At 41.0% G+C, this 19086-nt stretch overlaps 1 protein-coding gene and 1 pseudogene across 4 annotated transcripts in view; one reads left to right on the forward strand and one right to left on the reverse strand.

Annotated features, from left to right (window-relative positions):
• Positions 1-19086, forward strand: part of ADGRG2 (adhesion G protein-coupled receptor G2) — a 68623-nt gene that overhangs the window by 10002 nt on the left and 39535 nt on the right. Inside the window, exons 2-3 of one of the 4 annotated variants that reach the window (XM_068962699.1) lie at positions 14984-15019; positions 17771-17818. The exons of 1 other annotated variant lie outside the window; for it this stretch is intronic. In XM_068962699.1, the coding sequence (XP_068818800.1) occupies positions 14984-15019; positions 17771-17818 (84 nt within the window). The remainder of the gene's footprint in view (positions 1-14983; positions 15020-17770; positions 17819-19086) is intronic. 2 more of the 4 variants (XM_068962700.1, XM_068962701.1) reach the window with 2 other exon arrangements.
• Positions 2423-3466, reverse strand: LOC138071218 (etoposide-induced protein 2.4 homolog pseudogene; annotated as a pseudogene).

Below are 19086 nucleotides of genomic sequence, written 5' to 3' on the forward strand. Positions count from 1 at the left end.
GTTTCCATTATTTCCCTGTCTATTTGCCATGGAGTGATGGGACTGGATGCCATTATCTTTTGTTTTTTGAATGTTGAGTTTTAAACCAGTTTTTTCACTCTCCTCTCACTTTCATCAAGAGGCTTTCTAGCTCCTCTTCACTTTCTGCCATAAGGGTGGTTTGCCATCTGCATATCTGAGGTTATTGATATTTCTCCCTGCAATCTTGTTTCCAGCTTGTGCTTCATCCAGCCCGGCATTTCGCATGATGTATTCTGCATATAAATAAGCAAGGTGACAGTATACAGCCTTGATATACTCCTTTCTCAATTTGGAACAAGTCCATTGTTCCATGTCCAGTTCTAACTGTTGCTTCTTGACCTGCATACAGATTTTTCAGCGGGCAGGTAAGGTGGTCTGGTATTCCCATCTCTTGAAGAATTTTCCACAGTTCAGTGAGACCATGTGCTATGCTATGTGGGGCCACCCAGGACGGATGGGTCATGGTGGAGAGTTCTCATAAAATGTGGTCCACTGGAGAAGGGAATGGCAAATCACTTCAGTATTCTTGTGTTGAGAACCCCATGAACAGTGTGAAAAGGCCAAAAGATAAGACACTGAAGGATGAACCCGCAGGTCATTAGGTGCCCAATATGCTACTGGAGAAGAGTGGAGAAGTAGCTCCGGAAAGAATGAAGAGGCTGAGCCAAAGTGAAAACAACGCCTACTTGTGGATATGACTGAGTGATGGAAGTAAAGTCTCATGATGTAAAGAACAGTATTGCATAGGAACCTGGAATGTTAGGTCCATGAAGCAAGGTAAGTCGGGTGGTGAAATAGGAGCTGGCAAGAGTGAACATTGACATTTTATGAATAAGTGAACTGAAATGGACTGGAATGGGCAATTTTAATTCAAATGAACATTATATCTACTACTGTGGGCAAAAATCCCTTAGAAGAAATGGAGTAGCGCTCATGGTCAACAAAAGAGTCCAGAATGTAGTCCTTGGGTGCAATCTAAAAAAGGACAGAATGATCTCTGTTCGTTTCCAAGGCAAACCATTCAATATCACAGTAATCCAAGTCTATGTCCCAACCACTAATGTAAATGAGTAGGTGTGGTTTTGAGACAGTAAAACTTGAGTTGCAAGATTTGGCCCATGGACTGTAGTTTACTCCTGATCTAGACAGTACAGAAGCTGTGTGGAACTTACTCCTGATCGTTAATGTTACAACCATGCTTTGTTTCTTTACTTGCTGGCTAAGCCTGGCTTTGTAGGGTGCTCTCCTCTTTCCACCCTTCTCCTGAGTAAATTCTGACTTTTTTTTTTTTTCAGGTTTAAAGGGTTTAATAAGTTTACCCCTTCAGTTCCTATTTGCAGCACCCAGTGTTCTTTGGCTTCCAATATTCCAGGCTTCCCTGGTGGCTCAGATGGTAAAAAATCTGCCTGCAATGCTGGAGACCCAGGTTCAATTCCTGGGTTGGGAAGATCCTCTGGAGAAGGGAATGGCAATGCAGTCCAGTGCTCTTGCCTGGAGAATTCCATGGACAGACGAGCCTGGTGGGCTACAGCCCATGGGGTCTCAAAGAGTTGGACATGACTGAGTGGCTTCCCACAATACTCCTTTGAAACACCAGACAGGCCCTGAAGTGGCCAGCAGTCAAGTTCAGACCTCCAGAGTTTAAAAGTTCAGGTTCCTTGAGCATTCCGTGTTGCAGTGGCACTTGTCCGAAATTGGTACCTCCCTGTCTTTGGCAGATCTTTAAATGTACCAGTGAAAAAGCTTTTTCCCCTTAAAGGTGGAGAAGGAAAATCATTCCTCAAACATGGTGGAGATCTGGCTGTGAGGTCTTTCTTCTGTCCCGTGTCTTCCAGCTCGTGTTTTGTTTTTTGTTTTTACAGTGGAGCAAGAGACCAAAATCTAACCTGAGTTACAAGAAACAAGACAGTGATGACTATAAAGTGAGTGACCAGGAGCAGCCGAGCCTCCTGTCCCTCCCACGCCCAATATATGTGCTTCACAGAAGGACAAAAATAACAGGTCCACCAAATACAATAGGTCGAATTACAAAAATCCACTCATCCAAGAGTGGTGGAAGGCAAGATGGGGAAGTGAGAGGGGAAATGGCACAGGGAGAAAGAGTATTCAAATCAGTCCAGGAATGGGGCTGGCAAATGCTAGAAAAGAACTGCAGAAAAACCTATGGTCCTTTCAGACTTACCAGTGTTGAAAATCCATACTGGTTGGTATCAGGAAGATTCTGCCTTTTACATGCACCGGAGACAAAAATCTGGATTCCTCAGAGAGAATGGAGTGTGGGCAGGGCTCTTGGCAGGGTAGACCTCACCTTCCTTGGGAGGGAATGGAGGTGAGCCAGGAAAAGACCTGCCACAGCGTCTTTCTGATCCCACCCACCTACTCTGGATGGTGGGTGACCAACTCAGTGGCCTGCAGCAGCCTTCAGTTGGGCAGGAGATGGATGTGGTGATGGGAATTCTTCTGCAGAAGTAGATCTACTCAGGGCCGACAGCAGGTAGGCTGTCTTGTGGAAGAGTCTTTTGCCTAAGAAAACTACCAAGGAGAAGAGGCACAATTGGAAAAGGTATGCTTTGCCAGGCGTCTTTGCTTCACTGGTGCTGATAATGAATAAAGGAAAGAGCATGGAGAAGAGGCAGCCACCGACAATGAAGGAGGACTGCATTGCTGTGAGGAAAGCCAGGGGCAAACCAAATCCAAAGTAGTAAGGCCAGTTCCTTTCCATGTTTGGCAGCTGCTGGTGCATTTCAATTCCTTTATTGAACCAACGATAGACGAAGCAGTATAGTATGCAAGAGATTAACCAGCTGACCAATAAGATGGATGGGAAAGAGACTCACAAACATCCCTTGGAGGAGGAAGAGAGCCTGAAGCAAGCGGTTGAAGAGCATGTCAGCATTTATTTTCCTGATACTAGGGAATGGGTGAGGCTTCCTCCCCGATACCTTGAATGCCAGCCAGGTTGGCTATATCCTGAAACCAAATCATGTTGACGACTTTGTTGAGCACAAAGAGGGGCAGCACCCAGAGAGCACTGAAAAGTGATGTAAGGAAGAACTCCAGCCACGACCAGACATCCCCATGTAGTATGGATCACCAATAATCTGGGCTGTTAGTGATTGAAGGACAGGAATTTGAAAAAATAAGGAGACTGAACCAGAAAACTCCACCATTCCAAGCGCAGCACTGAAAAATTCTACTAACAATGTGTGGTTCACTCTCTTGCTTCCTTTCTGTGCTTTGGGCTCTCCTCTGAGCCAGGACACTGCTTGGCCTTCTTCAACGCTGCTCCTGTCTCTTCTGCTGAATTCAAGCATTTAGCTTTGAGATGGTACAGATTCCCCAGATGGAGTCTTTTGATTCTCCTGGCAAGGTCCTGCAGGAAGGTTTTGACACTGTCAGCCATCTCTTTACCACCCAAACTATCAATTACAGAAAGAAGAGAGAAGTGTCCAGCCGGGCCCCTCACCTACCACGGGCCAGCTCAGCTCCTCTGAGCCCCTCCATGCCCTGCTGCCTGCTCTAGCTCAGGCGCTGCCAGGGCTGGGGCTGCTGTGCCCGCACTGAATCTTGATTATTTTAAGCTACCTGTGGAAATGGTTTTCCTTGCCAATATTTGATTTAGGAGTAGGCATGTGACCAGCTTTAGCCCAGAGAGACACCTGGGAAAATCTGCTGGGGGACTTCTAGGAAAAACTTCCCCACTCTTGACACTCCAGGTTTCTCTTCTTCCTCTAGACATGCACTCTCTCTAATATGATAGCCACTAGATGGATGTGGCTATTTAAATTAATTAAAATGAAGTGAAATTAGAAGTTCAGATCCTCAGTCACACAAGTTACATGTCAAGCACTCAGTGTTCACCCGGGGCTAGTGGCTGCCTTATGGGACAGTGCAGACACAGTATTTCCATCTTTGCAGAAAGTTCTATTTGATAATGCTGTGCCTGGATATTTTCAGTTTGGATTTGATGCTGAAACAGTGGTAGCCATCTGAAAAACACTGAAAGGGAGGGGCTAGGGATCTCAAGTGAAAATGGAGATAACCTGAGGTTTTGAAAGGTTGTCTTCCCTGATAGCTCAGTTGGTAAAGAATCTGCCTGCAATGCTAGAAGACCCTGGTCCAATTCCTGGTACAGGCTACCCACTCCAGTATTGGGCTTTCCTTGTGGCTCAGCTGTCAAGAATCTGCCTGCAACATGGGAGACTTGCATTCGATCCCTGGGTTGGGAAGATCCCCTGGAGAAAGAAAAGGCTACCCACTGCAGTATTCAGGCCTGCAGAATTCCATGGACTGTAGAGTCCATGGGGTTGCAAAGAGTCAAACACTGAGTGACTTTACCTTCACTTTGAAAGGCTGAGTGCCTAAACTAACAGTATCTGCAGGATGAAAGAACAGAAGGCTGGAGAGGGTGTGGGTCTTCATAGAGGTTTACATTTGTCACATCAGTTTAAATACTTTGGGACTTTCCTGGTGGTCCAGTGGCTAAGACTCCACAATCCCAGTGCCAGAAACCCACGTTTGATTCCTAGTCCGGGAACTAGACCCCACATGTTGCAACTAAGAGTTCACATGCCACAACAAAGATCGAAGACCCACATGCAGCAACTCAGACCTGGCTCAGCCAAATAAATAAGTATTTTTTAAAAAGCTTCATGTGTTACCTTAGTGAATCCTGACAGGAGCTACAATCAAGTGTTAATCCTTTATTTTCTAAATGAGGGAACTGAGGCTTGGACAGTTGGAGTCACTTCACACAACTGAAAAGTAGAAGTGGTAGCATTCTCGAGAGCTCTACCGTAAAAAAGGCTGAGCACTTAAGAATTGATGCTTTCAAGCTGTGGTGCTAGAGAAGACTCTTGCGAGTCCCTTGGACTGCAAGGAGATCAAACCAGTCAATCCTAAAGGAAATCAACCCTGAATATTCATTGGAAGGACTGATGCTGAAGCTCCAATACTTTGGCCACCTGATACAAAGAGCTGACTGATTGGAAAACACCCTGATGCTAGGAAAGATTGAAGACAAGAGGACAAGGGGGTGACAGAGGATGAGGTGGTTGGATGGCAACACTGACTGAATGGACATGAATTTGAGCAAACTCTGGGAGATGGTGAAGGACAGGGAAGCCTGACGTGCTACAGTCCATGGAGTTGCAAAGAGTTGGAGACGACTAAGTGACTGATCAACAACAACAACAGAATTCTAGAACTTGGGTCCTTAACCACTCCCTCAATATTTAGTCCCTGAAGCAGTTAAAAATGTTAACTTTTACACAATTTTTACTGAAACTTCGCTGTATTCATTTATCTTGTGATGGATTTTTACCTCCAAGACATCTGAGGAATAAAAGCAATAGTTTCGCTGATTTAATCTATTAAGAAGTAAGTCGATGTTCCAAGAGAACATGCTGTTTGAAACGTACCATGATGTGGGTACATCTTTGCTTCAAGGAAATAAGAAGAAACAGATTGATCTTGGCAAGAAGCCTCGTGTTCACAAGATCACAGTGCTGTAAAAACCCGTCAAAGTAAATTGAGGATGCCTTTGCAATGATGTCTGTGGCAGTTGTGCTTGTTTTTAATGTAAGTGTCTTATATGACCTAAACCCTTGCCTCTTCTTTCCCTTTAGGAATGCAAATGACATAAAGTTTGGATTAGTAAAGAACTTTCAGTGATAGAATATTTTTCAAGGTAGAGATTTAAAACTTTAAAGTGAGTTGCATAAAATCACTAAAATGTAAACTCTGTTTGTGGCCAGGGGTTTTGTTTTATTCCCTGCTTATATTTTATTCCCTGCTTTATACCCCCAATGTCTCATATACAGGAGGCCTTGAAAAATTGAAATAAAGGACCAAGCTTTGAGCAAATCCCTTCATGTTCCTGAGCTTCTTCCCTCCTTTGTAGACTGAGGGGCTTGGACTGATTTGGTATCTAGTCTTTTCCAGACCTATGGCTTATGTTATAATACTTTTCTTCCAGTGAACTCCAAGTCCTAAAAGATGTGTCTTTCAAATGATTTAAGTAAAAATTTCCTCCCTTTTTTGTGTCGAGCAAAGTCCACAGAGATAACTGTATCCAGTGTTTGTGATCAGCAGTAGAAAACCAGGAGAAAGCTAATTTCAAATAAAGATCACACACTCTTTCCTTATGCCGCCTATGGTGCGTAAATAAATGATTTTTGAAGTAAAGAAATACAGTGTAAGTGACTACCTTTGCCGCTTTTCTGGATTTACAATATTCTACTAGGTCATCTCAAGTCTCCTTCACCTCTGAAATGGTTTCTGTGAACTTCCATTTCCTGATGTGTAATACAAAATGATGGAACCTATGGTCTTTCTAGGAAATGTTGCTAAGCTAAGGAAACTTGCATTAGACAAACACAGTGTTATAGTAGATACTCTGACTATTCAAGCATTAGTGAATAGATAGGAATGTTTTAGAATTAGAATGGAAATGACATCATACAAGTCTTAGAAACTACATGACTTTTTTAAAATGCTCCTCTGCAAATTATTTATATCACATTATTTGCATTAAGAAAAACAGTTTATTATATAAAGGTAAACTTTATCCAAGGACACAAAGTCATACAGCCTGAATTAACATTACAACTTACTGTGGAAACTGTGATAAAAATACTTTGTAAATGTAATATAATTTCATTTAAAATAGTTGCCCCCATTTTACAGATGAATAAATACAAGCAGAGAAATGCCAGAAATTTACTCATGGCAGAGCCAGCATTTGAACCTCTCCCTTAAGAGCCTAGTCTTTTATTCACATTTAAAGTTATTTAAGGAGGCATACTCATTCATCCTTTGGAAATAGAGTGGTCTGAATCAGTCTCTCAGGGAAGATGATATTTGAGCAACATTTGAAAGAGACACCAGGGCAAACCAAGAGGTTCTCTATGGGAAGAGTATTTCAGGCAGAGGGAACAGCAAGTGCAAAGGCCCTGAGGTGAGGCTGTGCCTGGTGTGTTGAAGAGACAGCTGGGATGCCAGAGGGGAGGGCCAGGGAGCTGAGGTCTGGATGGAGGGCCATGTTTCATGGGCATGGAGGTAGATTCCATGAAGATGCCTGGACTTAATGCCAGCATTCAATAGAGGCACACTCCCTCGCTGCCTCTTGAAGCACTAAGTATTTACATATCAGACTAAAAAGCTCCAGAAGCTACGAGCCTTTAGAAGTAGAGTGAACCCAAGTTGTGGCTAGCATTTTACAATGGAAAGCATAACCCAAGTACTCCATTATCTGCACTGGCCTTGACCAGAAGCCTAGATAACTGTCTATATGTCTAACTGCACAGACACTGGAAAGTGGGGGATGATGCTCTCATATCCCTCACCTGTCAGAAATAGTTTACTTCAAGGCTCTCCTCCTTCCTAAAGTGCACGTCCTTCCTGATAGAGCAGGGTGGATGGCCAGCAGGTCAGTGGCCCATCGTTGTTTTAGATCACAGCCCAAGGTGAGAAGCAGCCCAATGTAGTAGGGCTGGAAAGGCTAGGCTCAGACCCTAGCTCTATCCCTTTCCATGTTATTTATTTGACCTCCTGTGCCTCAGTTTCCCCATTTGTAAAATGGGGATTACTTTCCATGTAATATTGTCATGAGGACTAGGAGATAATATTTATGAAGTGCTGGATCATAGTAATGCTGTATACATGCTTGTTAACTTAAATAGACTTTCTTTTGGTACTCTATTCTTCCCGGAAAAAAATGCATGTAAATACCCACAAAATGCATCTCCTAGATTGTCTGCTAGATCTGTTAACCCCTGAGAGAGGCCAGATCAGCTCTGGAGTGGTTCTCCTATCCTCACCTGGGAGAGGAGCAAGACCCAGAGGCTGGGGGATCAAGAACACATTTCACTCTTCCCATTTTGGCCCAGGCCCACCTACAATTGCCAGTTGTTTGCACTTGGGGAAATTCCATCAGCTAGGAGCTGAAGTTTTCTTTAGTGATGTCATTATTTATTGTTTAATAAAAACGTTATGTCAGTATTTATTGAGCACTGTGACGTGAGATGGTCACAGCTTAAGTAAACACATTTCGGTTGTGTCACTGAAGAAATGTTTTCATTCATTTTGTCTGCTATGTAGTAAAGTCTGAAAAATATGCTTCTTGCGAGAGTCCTTGAGAGCTAGTATCATAAAAAATATTGTTTTGTTTGGGGTTTCCATATAAGAGTGCCTAAGGCGTGGTGCCTTGTTTTGAATCATCTCTTCATTGAAACAGTAATTCAATCCAGAGAAGGACTGTCACTGGATTACAAATTTTAGTTGGGTCTAAAATATTCATGCTAACGGGTCTAGTCATTCTTCTTAGATCCACTCCTAAAAGATTAAGCCTTTATCTTTCCCATCCAACTTGGGATGGGGGGATGTGCTGGGAGTAAAGAGTTATTACAACAGTCTCGGGTTTAAAGACAACCGACTGTCTCCCATTTGAAGTCTTATATTTCCCACATATCAAATAGCAGAAGAAAAAGAAAAACCTCAGAAACCTCACACATGACCTTGTATGACTTGGGTGCAGGTGGTTTTTGAGTTGATCCCAGGAATCAGGAGTGAGGGAGCAAGAAGAGAGCATTAGGAACAGAGGAAAGGTCAATAAAGGTATAGTGTTGAGATTGTTGCTGCAGGAGATGCTTGTTTGAATAGCCATTTTTGTATTCCTTTGGAAGATATGTTAGGCAAGATGGAGTGACAGTTGTGGTTACTACTCCAGAGGGCAATTCTGAGCAATAACCATCTAAGAAGTATTAAGTCATTCCTTAATGGACTCTGCCTCACTGCTCTCAGATCTGCCCATCTTTCCCCTGCTGTGGTTTGTATCACAGGGACCTGACCCCTTGCAGTATTTGCATTAAATTCCTGCTCTTGAACTACCTGTGATGTGTTTCTGATAGAGACTCCATAATGATGTCGTCAGGCAATCCAAACATATTTTGAACATCTATCACATACAAAGCCCTGCACTGGATAACTGAAGATAATAAAGCATCAAGCAGTTTAGCATTTAGTTGGGAAAACAAGACATACAGGGAAAAAGTTAAGTATTAGTAACAGTGCCCAGTGGTATACACCCAAGTGCTAAGTAAATGGTGGAATCAGTGAATACACTTTTAAGATAGAAAGAGGAGAGAACCGTATCCATCAGCTTCCTGCCAGAGCATGCTTTCAAGGGCTAGAGAGCTGACAGAGGTCATCTGAAACTTCCAATTTTGGAAGGGTAAAATTTTGGAATTTTACTTGAAATCTGATTTTTAAATGTTGGTAAGTAATTCAAACTTTCAAAAACTTCAGTGTGAGTCCCATTATTTGGGCAAGATAGAACAACGGAGGTCAGTTGGATGTGGCCAGTGGTATGCATTTGGTGGCTGGCTCACTGAACTGGGGGAGAAGTCAAATGTGAAGAACGTTAGGATCCTTTCCAGTTGAGAAGATTCTGGTTCCTAATATTTCACTTAAGTGTGAGGCAATCAAGATCTGGGTTTAGAAGTGGGCAGTGTGCATGGGAAGAAAAAGATGAGAGAGAAATTAGGGAATATTAGTAATAATACTCCACATTTATATACTGATTTATGGTCTGCAGAGTCTATCATGGGAAGCAGAATAGAGGCCCAGAGGGTAGCCTCTGAAATCAGACTGCCGGGGTTCAAACCCCAGCTCTACAGAGAATTCTGAGGGAGGCATGGAACAATTCACAGAACCTTGCCCGGCCTTAGTTTCTCAAACACTAAAAAGGACTGATTCTAAGGAATCCACATATTTCATACAGTTGTTGGCTGATTAAATAATAAAATATGTATGAAGCCCTTCATGTGTCAAGCCTGGCTCACAGGAAGCATCAATCAGTGTTCACTATTACTACCATCACACACATCATTTCTCTTTAATCCGTGCAAAAGCTCGCTGCTATGGTGAGAAGAATGCACGGGATGGATGACTGGATCTGGGGGTGGGAGGTGGAGAATGGGAGGAGTCAGGAGTGAGACTTTGGTTCGTAAACTCAGCTATATTGCTGAAACTAACTCTAGGTTCTGGGCCCTTCACTTTTCCCCTTTGGGATTTTTTCTTTACAGTGTGGTTCCTTGCAACTCATATTCTCTATAAGTTTAAAAAATTGAATTTTTGAGTCAAAAGGAAAAATAATGACTCCCCAAAGATGTCCGCTCCTAATACCTGGAACCTTAAATATGTAGCCTTTAAGGGATTTTGTAGACATGACTAAAGATCAGGACTATCGGATGGAGAGATGATCCTGGATAGCCTGGGTGGGCCCAATCTAGTCACTTGCTTTCTTAAAACTGGAAGAGGCAGAAGAGTGATTCAGAGGGATGCTACATGAGAAGGACTTACCCACCCCATCCACTGTAGCTAGCTTTGAAGATTAAGGATGCAGCATGAACCAAGAAATGTGGGTGGCTTTTAGAATTGAACTTTCTTACAGCCAGCAAGAAAATGACCTGGGTGCTCCAACTGCAAGGAACTGCCGTTTATCCAAATAAGGAGGCCACACATTTTCCCTCAGTCTCTAGAAAGGAATGCAGGCTGTTGACACCCTGACTTTAGTCTGGCAAGACTGACCAGACCAGGTGGACTTTGGACCTGCAGAGCTCTAACATAATGAATTTGCATTGTCTTAAACCGCTAAATTCATGGTAATTTGTTACAGCAGCAGCAGGAAACTAACGTACTTAAATTGTTCAGCTGGTGTTACTAAGTCAAGCTCACTCCGCTAGCTGCACAACAGGCCACTGAGTCTACAGATAGGTGTTGAGGCAAGGAATAACAACTATTTGGCAAGACAGCAGACTGAGAAGATGGCAGACTAATGTCTCAAATTAACCATTTTATGGGGTCTGGATGCCAGGTTCTTTTATAGAACAGAGTTGGGGGAGGTGAAGTAAGAAAAAAGGCCATTTATCTTGAAAAATAGGGGATATATTAATTTCTTTTCTGCAGCCATTCCCAGGTGGGCAGGGTCAGATTGTCTCCCTGATAGCTGAACAAAGGAACTTTCAGTGAGGAAGAGGAGGGTTCCCTGAGGCAGGCCATTATGTATGATTATATTAACAAAAGCAATGAAAAGCAAAGGTTACAGTCAAAGAAACAGATCCAACATGGAGTCAAAATTGTCCATTCCCTGTTACATTTCCAGCAGTCTATCAAATTCAAGAATGATTAGGTATGGAAATGCTGTGGGGTAATGAGGGACTAATTCTTAGATATGTAGGGTTAGAGAGGCAATGAGAGTAAGATGTTCACATGGCAGTGGTCAGACTACACTTGGCCATGTGGGATTGGATTTGAGGAAGTGGCAATAACTCGAAGAATGTGCCAGGGAGGTGATGTAGGGAAAGAGACTCCATGGAGGAGAGGAGGGGGCCAGTTTCTTGAGTTGCCAGTTCCTCCGTTTGACTTCATTGAAACCTTAGCCATGCCAAACTCCTGTTCATCATAATTGGAATATATGGACTTTGTTTTTAAAAAATCACTAGGGAGTCATATTGAGTAAATTTTATAGACAGATCACAATAATTTTATTTATGGACTTAAATCAACACTTCAATAAATGAATAATGCTTTGAAATTTGCTTTTTGTAAGTTTCCAAAGGAAAGTCTGAAAAACTTAAGTGTTTTTCCTTTCCTTGCTTGTGAATCTTTTTAACAATGGAAATGTTTTGTCTCCTAAGAGTGGCATGGAACTCAAATATATGACTCACTGGAAATGCCGACCACCTCTTTGCTAGCAACAAATTGGAAGTGAGTTAGGAGAGAGCCCAAGAGAAACAGATGCTGATACTCAGGAAAGTGGAAGGCCTATGGGGACATCTCTATGTTGAACCAGGAGGAGTGATGTGGAGCATTATAATGAGAGACAGAAAAAGTGAATAAAATGTTAGTCATTGATAATTGGGCCATTAGAAGGGGGGGAAAAAGCCAAAGGAAAAACGTGGACAATAACAATTTAAAAATCTCTAGCTTTTATTTACTGGATTCTCTCCCTTCATCAATGTAGGTCTCTGCTGGGAGCCCTGAAGGCTGGGCTGATCTAGCCTTTAATCTATGTTTTGATTAGGTTTTTCTTGATTGTGAGTCCATGCCTGCCAAACCTGTCTACCCAGAGATGGCCCAGTAAAGTTCCCCTCTCTACTCTGGCTCTTCTGTTACCCCTGAGTTGTCCATTTCCTCTAGCATCTAAGAAAGAGGTAAAATGCAAATCAGCCCCTTTCCCTGTGGGTACATGCTGCTGCTGCTGCTAAGTCACTTCAGTTGTGTCCGACTCTGTGCGACCCCATAAACGGCAGCCCACCAGGCTCCCCCGTCCCTGGGATTCTCCAGGCAAGAACACTGGAGTGGGTTGCTGTTTCCTTCTCCAATGCATGAAAGTGAAAAGGGAAGGTGAAGTCGCTCAGTCATGTCCGGTTCTTCACGACCCCATGGACTGCAGCCTACCAGACTCCTCCATCCATGGGATTTTCCAGGCAAGAGTACTGGAGTGGGGTGCCATTGGGTACATAGTTCTCATCAAAGGATTTTGCAATGGAGAAGGTAGAAACCATTGGTGACTCAGGTCAGCCACTGGACAAAATTAAAAAGGAAGCAATATTATCCTGTGTTGTCCTTCAGCATCACTCTCCATCCCTTTTTCCTGATCTCAGCTTTTCTTCAGTGCTGTTCCCTGTCTGTGCCATGTTCCCACCCCCTCTCTACCTCACCTGCCTAAACCAATGTGTCATTTTCAGGTAGCCCATACTGAATGTTGATTCTTCCCAGAAATTTTCAACATGGCTCAGGATGGTAGATCTTTGCTACATAATAAGACTTCAGCCAATTGGAATCAATTCATTCTAAGCTGTGAATGACTGATTTTCCCTTAGTGCTCCCAGGAGCATTCTCAAAATTAAAATCCTGTTAACGCAACAGACTCATTTGATTGGTGGAATATTAAGGTAGCATGAGGGATATATTGGACAGATTGAGAAGAGGCAGTGCCAATTAAATTAGAGAATCAAGGAACTAACTACTCTGCACTATCCACTTGAACATTCATTCAGTGTGTTTTCAAGCAGAACTGGGTTTTATTTATACCAGAAAATAATCAGTACCCTACCACCATTTAAGGAAAATAGGTTCCCACAAGTTACCAGGTATGTTTCACTCTGCAATTTTATTTTTTAGTGTACTTATTCTTTCTTTTTAATTGTGTATCAGATACTACTATGGAAATAACCATTCCTTTGTAACTAAAAACAGTTAAAAAATTTATAACCCCTATGTGGGTTAGAGTTTGGGAAAGTAATAGTCATGTACTGCAAAGGGTGGTATAAATTGGTTTGTTTTCTGTAGGTCATCTTGGCAATCAAAATTCATGGAATTTCTGAAGGAAATATCTCAGTGTGTATGCAAAAATTTACCAAGAGGATTTCTTGCAGCATTTTTGTAATCATGACAAATTGTACACACTAAAATGTCCATTAAAGGATGTTTGTTATATAAATTAGTGGCACATCCAATCAATGAAATGCAATGCAGTCATCACAAAATTATATTGGGGATAATTGTTTAATGATACAACACAATGTTTAGGATGTAGTGTTATGAGAAAAATCATGTTACAAATTTGTGACATGATCTTATTGTACATTTTCATGAACTGTAGCACACCAGGCTTCCCTGTCCTTCACTATCTCCCAGAGTTTGCTCAAACTCACGTGCACTGAGTCAGTGATACCGTCCAACCATCTCATCCTCTGTCGCTGCCTTCTCCTCCTGCCCTCAATCTTTCCCAGCATTGGGGTCGTTTCCTGTGAGTCAGCTCTTTGCATTAGGTGGCCAAAGTATTGGAGCTTCGGCTTAGCATCAGTCCTTCCAGTGAATATTCAGGGTTGATTTCTGTTAGGATTGACTGGTTTGATCTCCTTGCAGTCCAAGGGACTTGCAAGAGTCTTCTCCAGCACCACAGATTTATATGTATTATCTCTGGATGGTGAAATTATAGGTCATTTTAATTTTCTTCTTTTTGTTTATCTGTTTTCTGAAGTTTCTCCAGTAAGTGTATTCATTTTCATTGAAAAAGAATAGAATTACTTTTCCTTTAAGGAATCTGAGCATCCTCCCAAAATAAATAACACAGCAGTTCTTGTAGTTTTTATACCCAGAGGTGTCTGTTCTAGGTTAACTCAGAATAAATAAATGGTTTAATTAGAGGTATAAAGTCTGTGCTAATAGGTATAAAAAGAAATACAGTTAAGGGAAGCTTAGTTTATGCAGGTATACACATTTATACATCCTAATGAACATTAGCCAACAACCAAAGTTCTTAATCATCATTTTTAGTTTAAAATATACTAGACCACACTTTCACTTTTCACTTTCATGCATTGGAGAAGGAAAGGGCAACCCACTCCAGTGTTCTTGCCTGGAGAATCCCAGGGATGGGAGAGCCTGGTGGGCTGCTGTCTATGGGGTCGCACAGAGTCAGGCACGATTGAAGTGACTTAGCAGCAGCAGCAGTAGACCATTATATGACAAATATATAGAGCACTGTCAATAGTTGGGAGAATTGCTTCACCAGAGATAAGTCTTTGTGGAGAATTGATAGAACTGATTAGACTGTTGAAAATATTAGTAAATTATCATACTGCCCTCTTTTGGTAGCTATTTGTAATTCATTTTACATTCACTCCCATTAAAGATGTTAATGTACAAATTCACGCACTAACTAAACCAATTTTGTTGATTTAAAATTTTTTTCATTGAAGTATAGTTGATTTACAGTCAATGTTGTGTCTCAGGTATACAGCAAAGTGATTCAGCTATATATATATATAGATATACTTTTTCAAATTCTTAATAGGTTATTATATTGAATATTGTTCCCTGTGTTATACAGTAGGTCCTTGTTGTTTATCTACAAACTAAACTAACTTTAAATCACCTTTTTCCTCAACAGAACATGCTTACAATTCCAGTTTGCTATCACCATCTGGTAAGATTGTTATTTTATGACTTTGGGGGCATTTCAGGAATAAAGTTCTCCATGCAGTGTCAGATCCAGCAAAATTGTTTTCTTGCATGAAGCTTAACTGAATTCTGTCATTAAACCTACACCTGAGAAATCAATAGCAAAAGACGACAGGCATACCTATCCCCCCACATTGTTAAACAGCTGGAGACTAAATTGTAGATTTTCATCACGGTAGCTACTAATGTTCTTCAGTGTTCTTTTTAGTATTCTAGTTCATAAGTGTCCTGAAGAGTATCAAGAACATAAACATGCTGAATGTTCCTATAAAGTGTTGAAATGTTCTCTTAAATATACTTCGTTAGCACCGCACTAAATGAATATCTTTCAAAAGGCTTAGGACTCATGAGAATGGGAAGGCAAATGAGTTTAAAAAATTTATAACTGGGACCCATCTTGGCAGGAACAGGAACAGAACCCACATTTGAGACTGCTGGCTGTAATGGGACCTCAGGGATAATGTGGTCCCGCCATCCCTTAGTTAATGACACAGTGATGCCTGTAACAGTTGAGTAACTTATTTAATTTCACACAGCCTTTTGCCTCAAGAGGCAGCAGGTAGCTTCTCTGACTCCTCCTGTATTTCTCTCTTTCTGTAATGTATATGTAACAATCTTTTGTTACAAAACAATCTTTTTTTTGTTGTTCAAGGAGTGAGTCAACTCATGTTCTGTCCTTCAGTTCAATTCAGTTCAGTTCAGTTGCTCAGTCGTGTCTGACTCTTTGTGACCCCATGAATCGCAGCACCCCAGGCCTCCCTGTCCATCACCAACTCCCAGAGTTCACTCAGACTCACGTCCATCGAGTCAGTGATGCCATCCAGCCATCTCATCCTCTGTTGTCCCCTTCTCCTCCTGCCCCCAATCCCTCCCAGCATCAGAGTCTTTTCCAATGAGTCAACTCTTCGCATGAGGTGGCCAAAGTGCATGAAAATGAGTTTCTACTGTTATTAATTCATTCACTTAAATAAAATTAGTAAAAAAATAAAATAAAGTAAAATTAGTAATTACTGTTACTGCTCATGCACATACTACATGCCTAGGAGTCTTCCAACATCTGATTCTGCTTCCAGTCTTACAGTATAGGGATCATTATATTCATGTTCTAGATGAGGAGACTGATGGTCAGACAGGATGAAACTTGCTCATTCTCTGGAGCCACACTACTTGGGTTTGAATTTGGCCACTACCCTCCCATCTCCATTGCTAGCTGTGTGACTTTGGACAAGTTCCTTCACCTTACTGTGCCTCAGTTTCTTCATCTATAAATTGGGGAGAATAACAGTACTTACTTCATAGGGAAGTTGTGGAAATGAAATAAAATAACACATGTGCCCGGCACAGAGTAAACCCTCAGCAAGTAATAATGATTGTTATTATTAAGTTATTAAGTCATCAGGCAAAGATTCAGACCCAGGACGGCAAATCTCCAAAGCCCAAGCCCATTTTACTAAGCTAGTTTGCTCCTTCGTTGTTACACTTCTAGGATAAAATGAACCACTGTATTTTTCTTGTGCTGTTTTAGTCTTCTTAGACTTAATCATAATGATATCTTTGCAAAGCCCTGTTTGCATGGAATGAGGTCGGAGTTTGGAAACATAGATGCTAGGCACAATCTTGGGGCCCAAGGGGGAGAGCCAGCACACATCCAGGCCTCTGCAGCTGTGCCTGCAGGCCTCTTTGGGTGGTGTCACCATTCAGAAAAATGAATAGTCATTCATTAAAAACCAGCTTTGGCCAAATTATATTGTTCTGCCCCCAAAATAAAGGATTCTCTATTCACACTTTGAATGTTATTGCTCAAGAACTACCTTGCTTCTCAAGAAATATACTTGGTAAGTTTTAAAAATGTAGTTAAATAAATAAATGAAAGAACTTAAAAAAAATGTAGTAAATGACAAAATTTGGAAGCAGTAATGTAGGACAGACAGGGTGTGTGTGTTTCAGCCAACGCATGAATGGTCTAAAACAGACAGGCCAGCCAAGTGCCTCGACACACCCAGATGTTGTCCTTACCAGCTGAATATCAGGCTCCCTACTGCAAAGCTTGTTTTAGTTGTAAACTGTTTATTTGTCCTGTGTATATGGAGAGGTCAAACTATTGGATCTTTTTAATATTTAAACATGCAAAGCGTGTGCAGTGGACTGACCTCTTAGTGTAAGTGAAGTTATTCCACAGGAAATTTACAACCTGATTGATTGCCTTAATAGCAGCCGTATTTTAAAATAACTTACCAGGAAATTGTGTTAGGTAGTACAGTATTGAGTGATAGCAGTGTTGTTTTTTAAAATCCTAAATTCACTGTGAGTAGAGTTACCAGGTGTGATTATAAAGAGAGTAGAACCTATGTGTCAAATTATTAAACTATAGCATGTCTAGAACCGTCTGACTGAAAAAATTTGAAAATACTTTGTTGTGGTCCCTAAACTTATTTCCATAATATTCTATAGGTCACAGCAGGCTTTGCAGTCATGAGTCTCATGTTGGCTGTGAAATGAAACAGTTATATTTATTTCACCTCCTAGGTCCTTTCTTTGTGATTTTCTGATAAAATGTATACTCACTGAGTGATTATGGGACTTACAGATTTAACTAGATATTGGTCTGATAGCATGTTGTCTACTTTTCATGATTATATCTCAAAAGTTCTAACTCCTTAAAATTCAGTAAATAAATTTGTTTCAGTGTATTTATTGGAATTTTTTTCTCCTGCAGCTGAATCATCGCTCGTTGATTTTGTCTCCTACTCCAATGGTACTCCAGGCAAGATTTTGAAAAAATTTAACCTAGATTTACCCCAACTTGTTAAGTTTTGATTTAATTATACCTTTTTCTTGTCTTTTTCCTTTGGGATAAAAGAGGTTGAAACTACAAGCCTAAATGGTAAGAAGTTTTCTAAAGCAAGTAAAAATTGAACCCTTAATATAATGAATGAATGTGTAATGAATGATGTTGAAAGTTTCCTTATTCAAATAACAAACACTAACACAAAAAAATCCCCCAGACCCTCAACCCTGGAGAGCAACCTAGACTTTCTGGTTTATCGTGGAGGGAGAACAGTGTCTGCCACTCCAACTATTCTCTGAAAGGAAAGAACTATTGATCACATTTTGAGAGCCTTCCTTACTTTCCAGAACCATGCCAACACACTGTACAGGACAGATTGTTTAAATGGGAAAAACACATCCAGTGACTTTAATATGATTCAGCCTGGATTTGGAGGCACAGAGTGTTCAAAGACAGCCTTTTACAGATGATTTTTATCAATTTTTAAGTAGTATCAAATACAAAAAAAAAAAAAAAACCACCAACACTCTGGCTTCAGGAAAAGAGCAAAGAATTGGGCTGTTTTCGAGGGAGGTGGGCAAGGCGGCACACTTTGTTCCCTTCCACTGTGGGTAGACAGTTTCCATCTTAGTGCAGTCAAAACCCAACACTTTTCACAATCTCTTAGTTAAGATGAAATCTCACCATGTGGTTGGTGGTTAAGGAGCTAACCAATTTAGAGATGCAATGCATGCTGATCAAAACTCTTAAATTCACATTTGGTCCAGTGGAAAGGGCCAGACATTATCATTTTTATGTGCAGTTACTTTTTTACAGTGAAAGAACATCTTCAAAATCACTTTGGCAGTAGTTTTTAGATCCCATTTATGTGGGTTTTTTTAAAAGTGTGATAATATAATACATACCTTTTTTTCCCCCTTAAAGTTTCATCCAGAATAATAAATTCTAGAAGGATTTTCATTTAAAGAAATACCAATAGGGTAGATTTTAAGTAAAACAAGATGAAAATGAGATTACCTTAAAAGTTGGTTGAATACCATGTTCAAGATCTCGAACTTAAATTAGAATTCCTTAAAGATTGCTTTATAAGAGTATACCATTAGGTACAAATGCATTAAGCATCTCCAAGGCTATGTATTAAAGTTAGTACTAACTGTAGAAGGGATACTAACTGTATTCCTTAGGGACTTTCATTATGATAGAGAAAAAAGGGGACAAAATATTAAGCAACATGAATGAGTTTA

This window comes from Capricornis sumatraensis, chromosome X (assembly GCF_032405125.1).
Source record: "Capricornis sumatraensis isolate serow.1 chromosome X, serow.2, whole genome shotgun sequence".
NCBI lineage: Eukaryota > Metazoa > Chordata > Mammalia > Artiodactyla > Bovidae > Capricornis > Capricornis sumatraensis.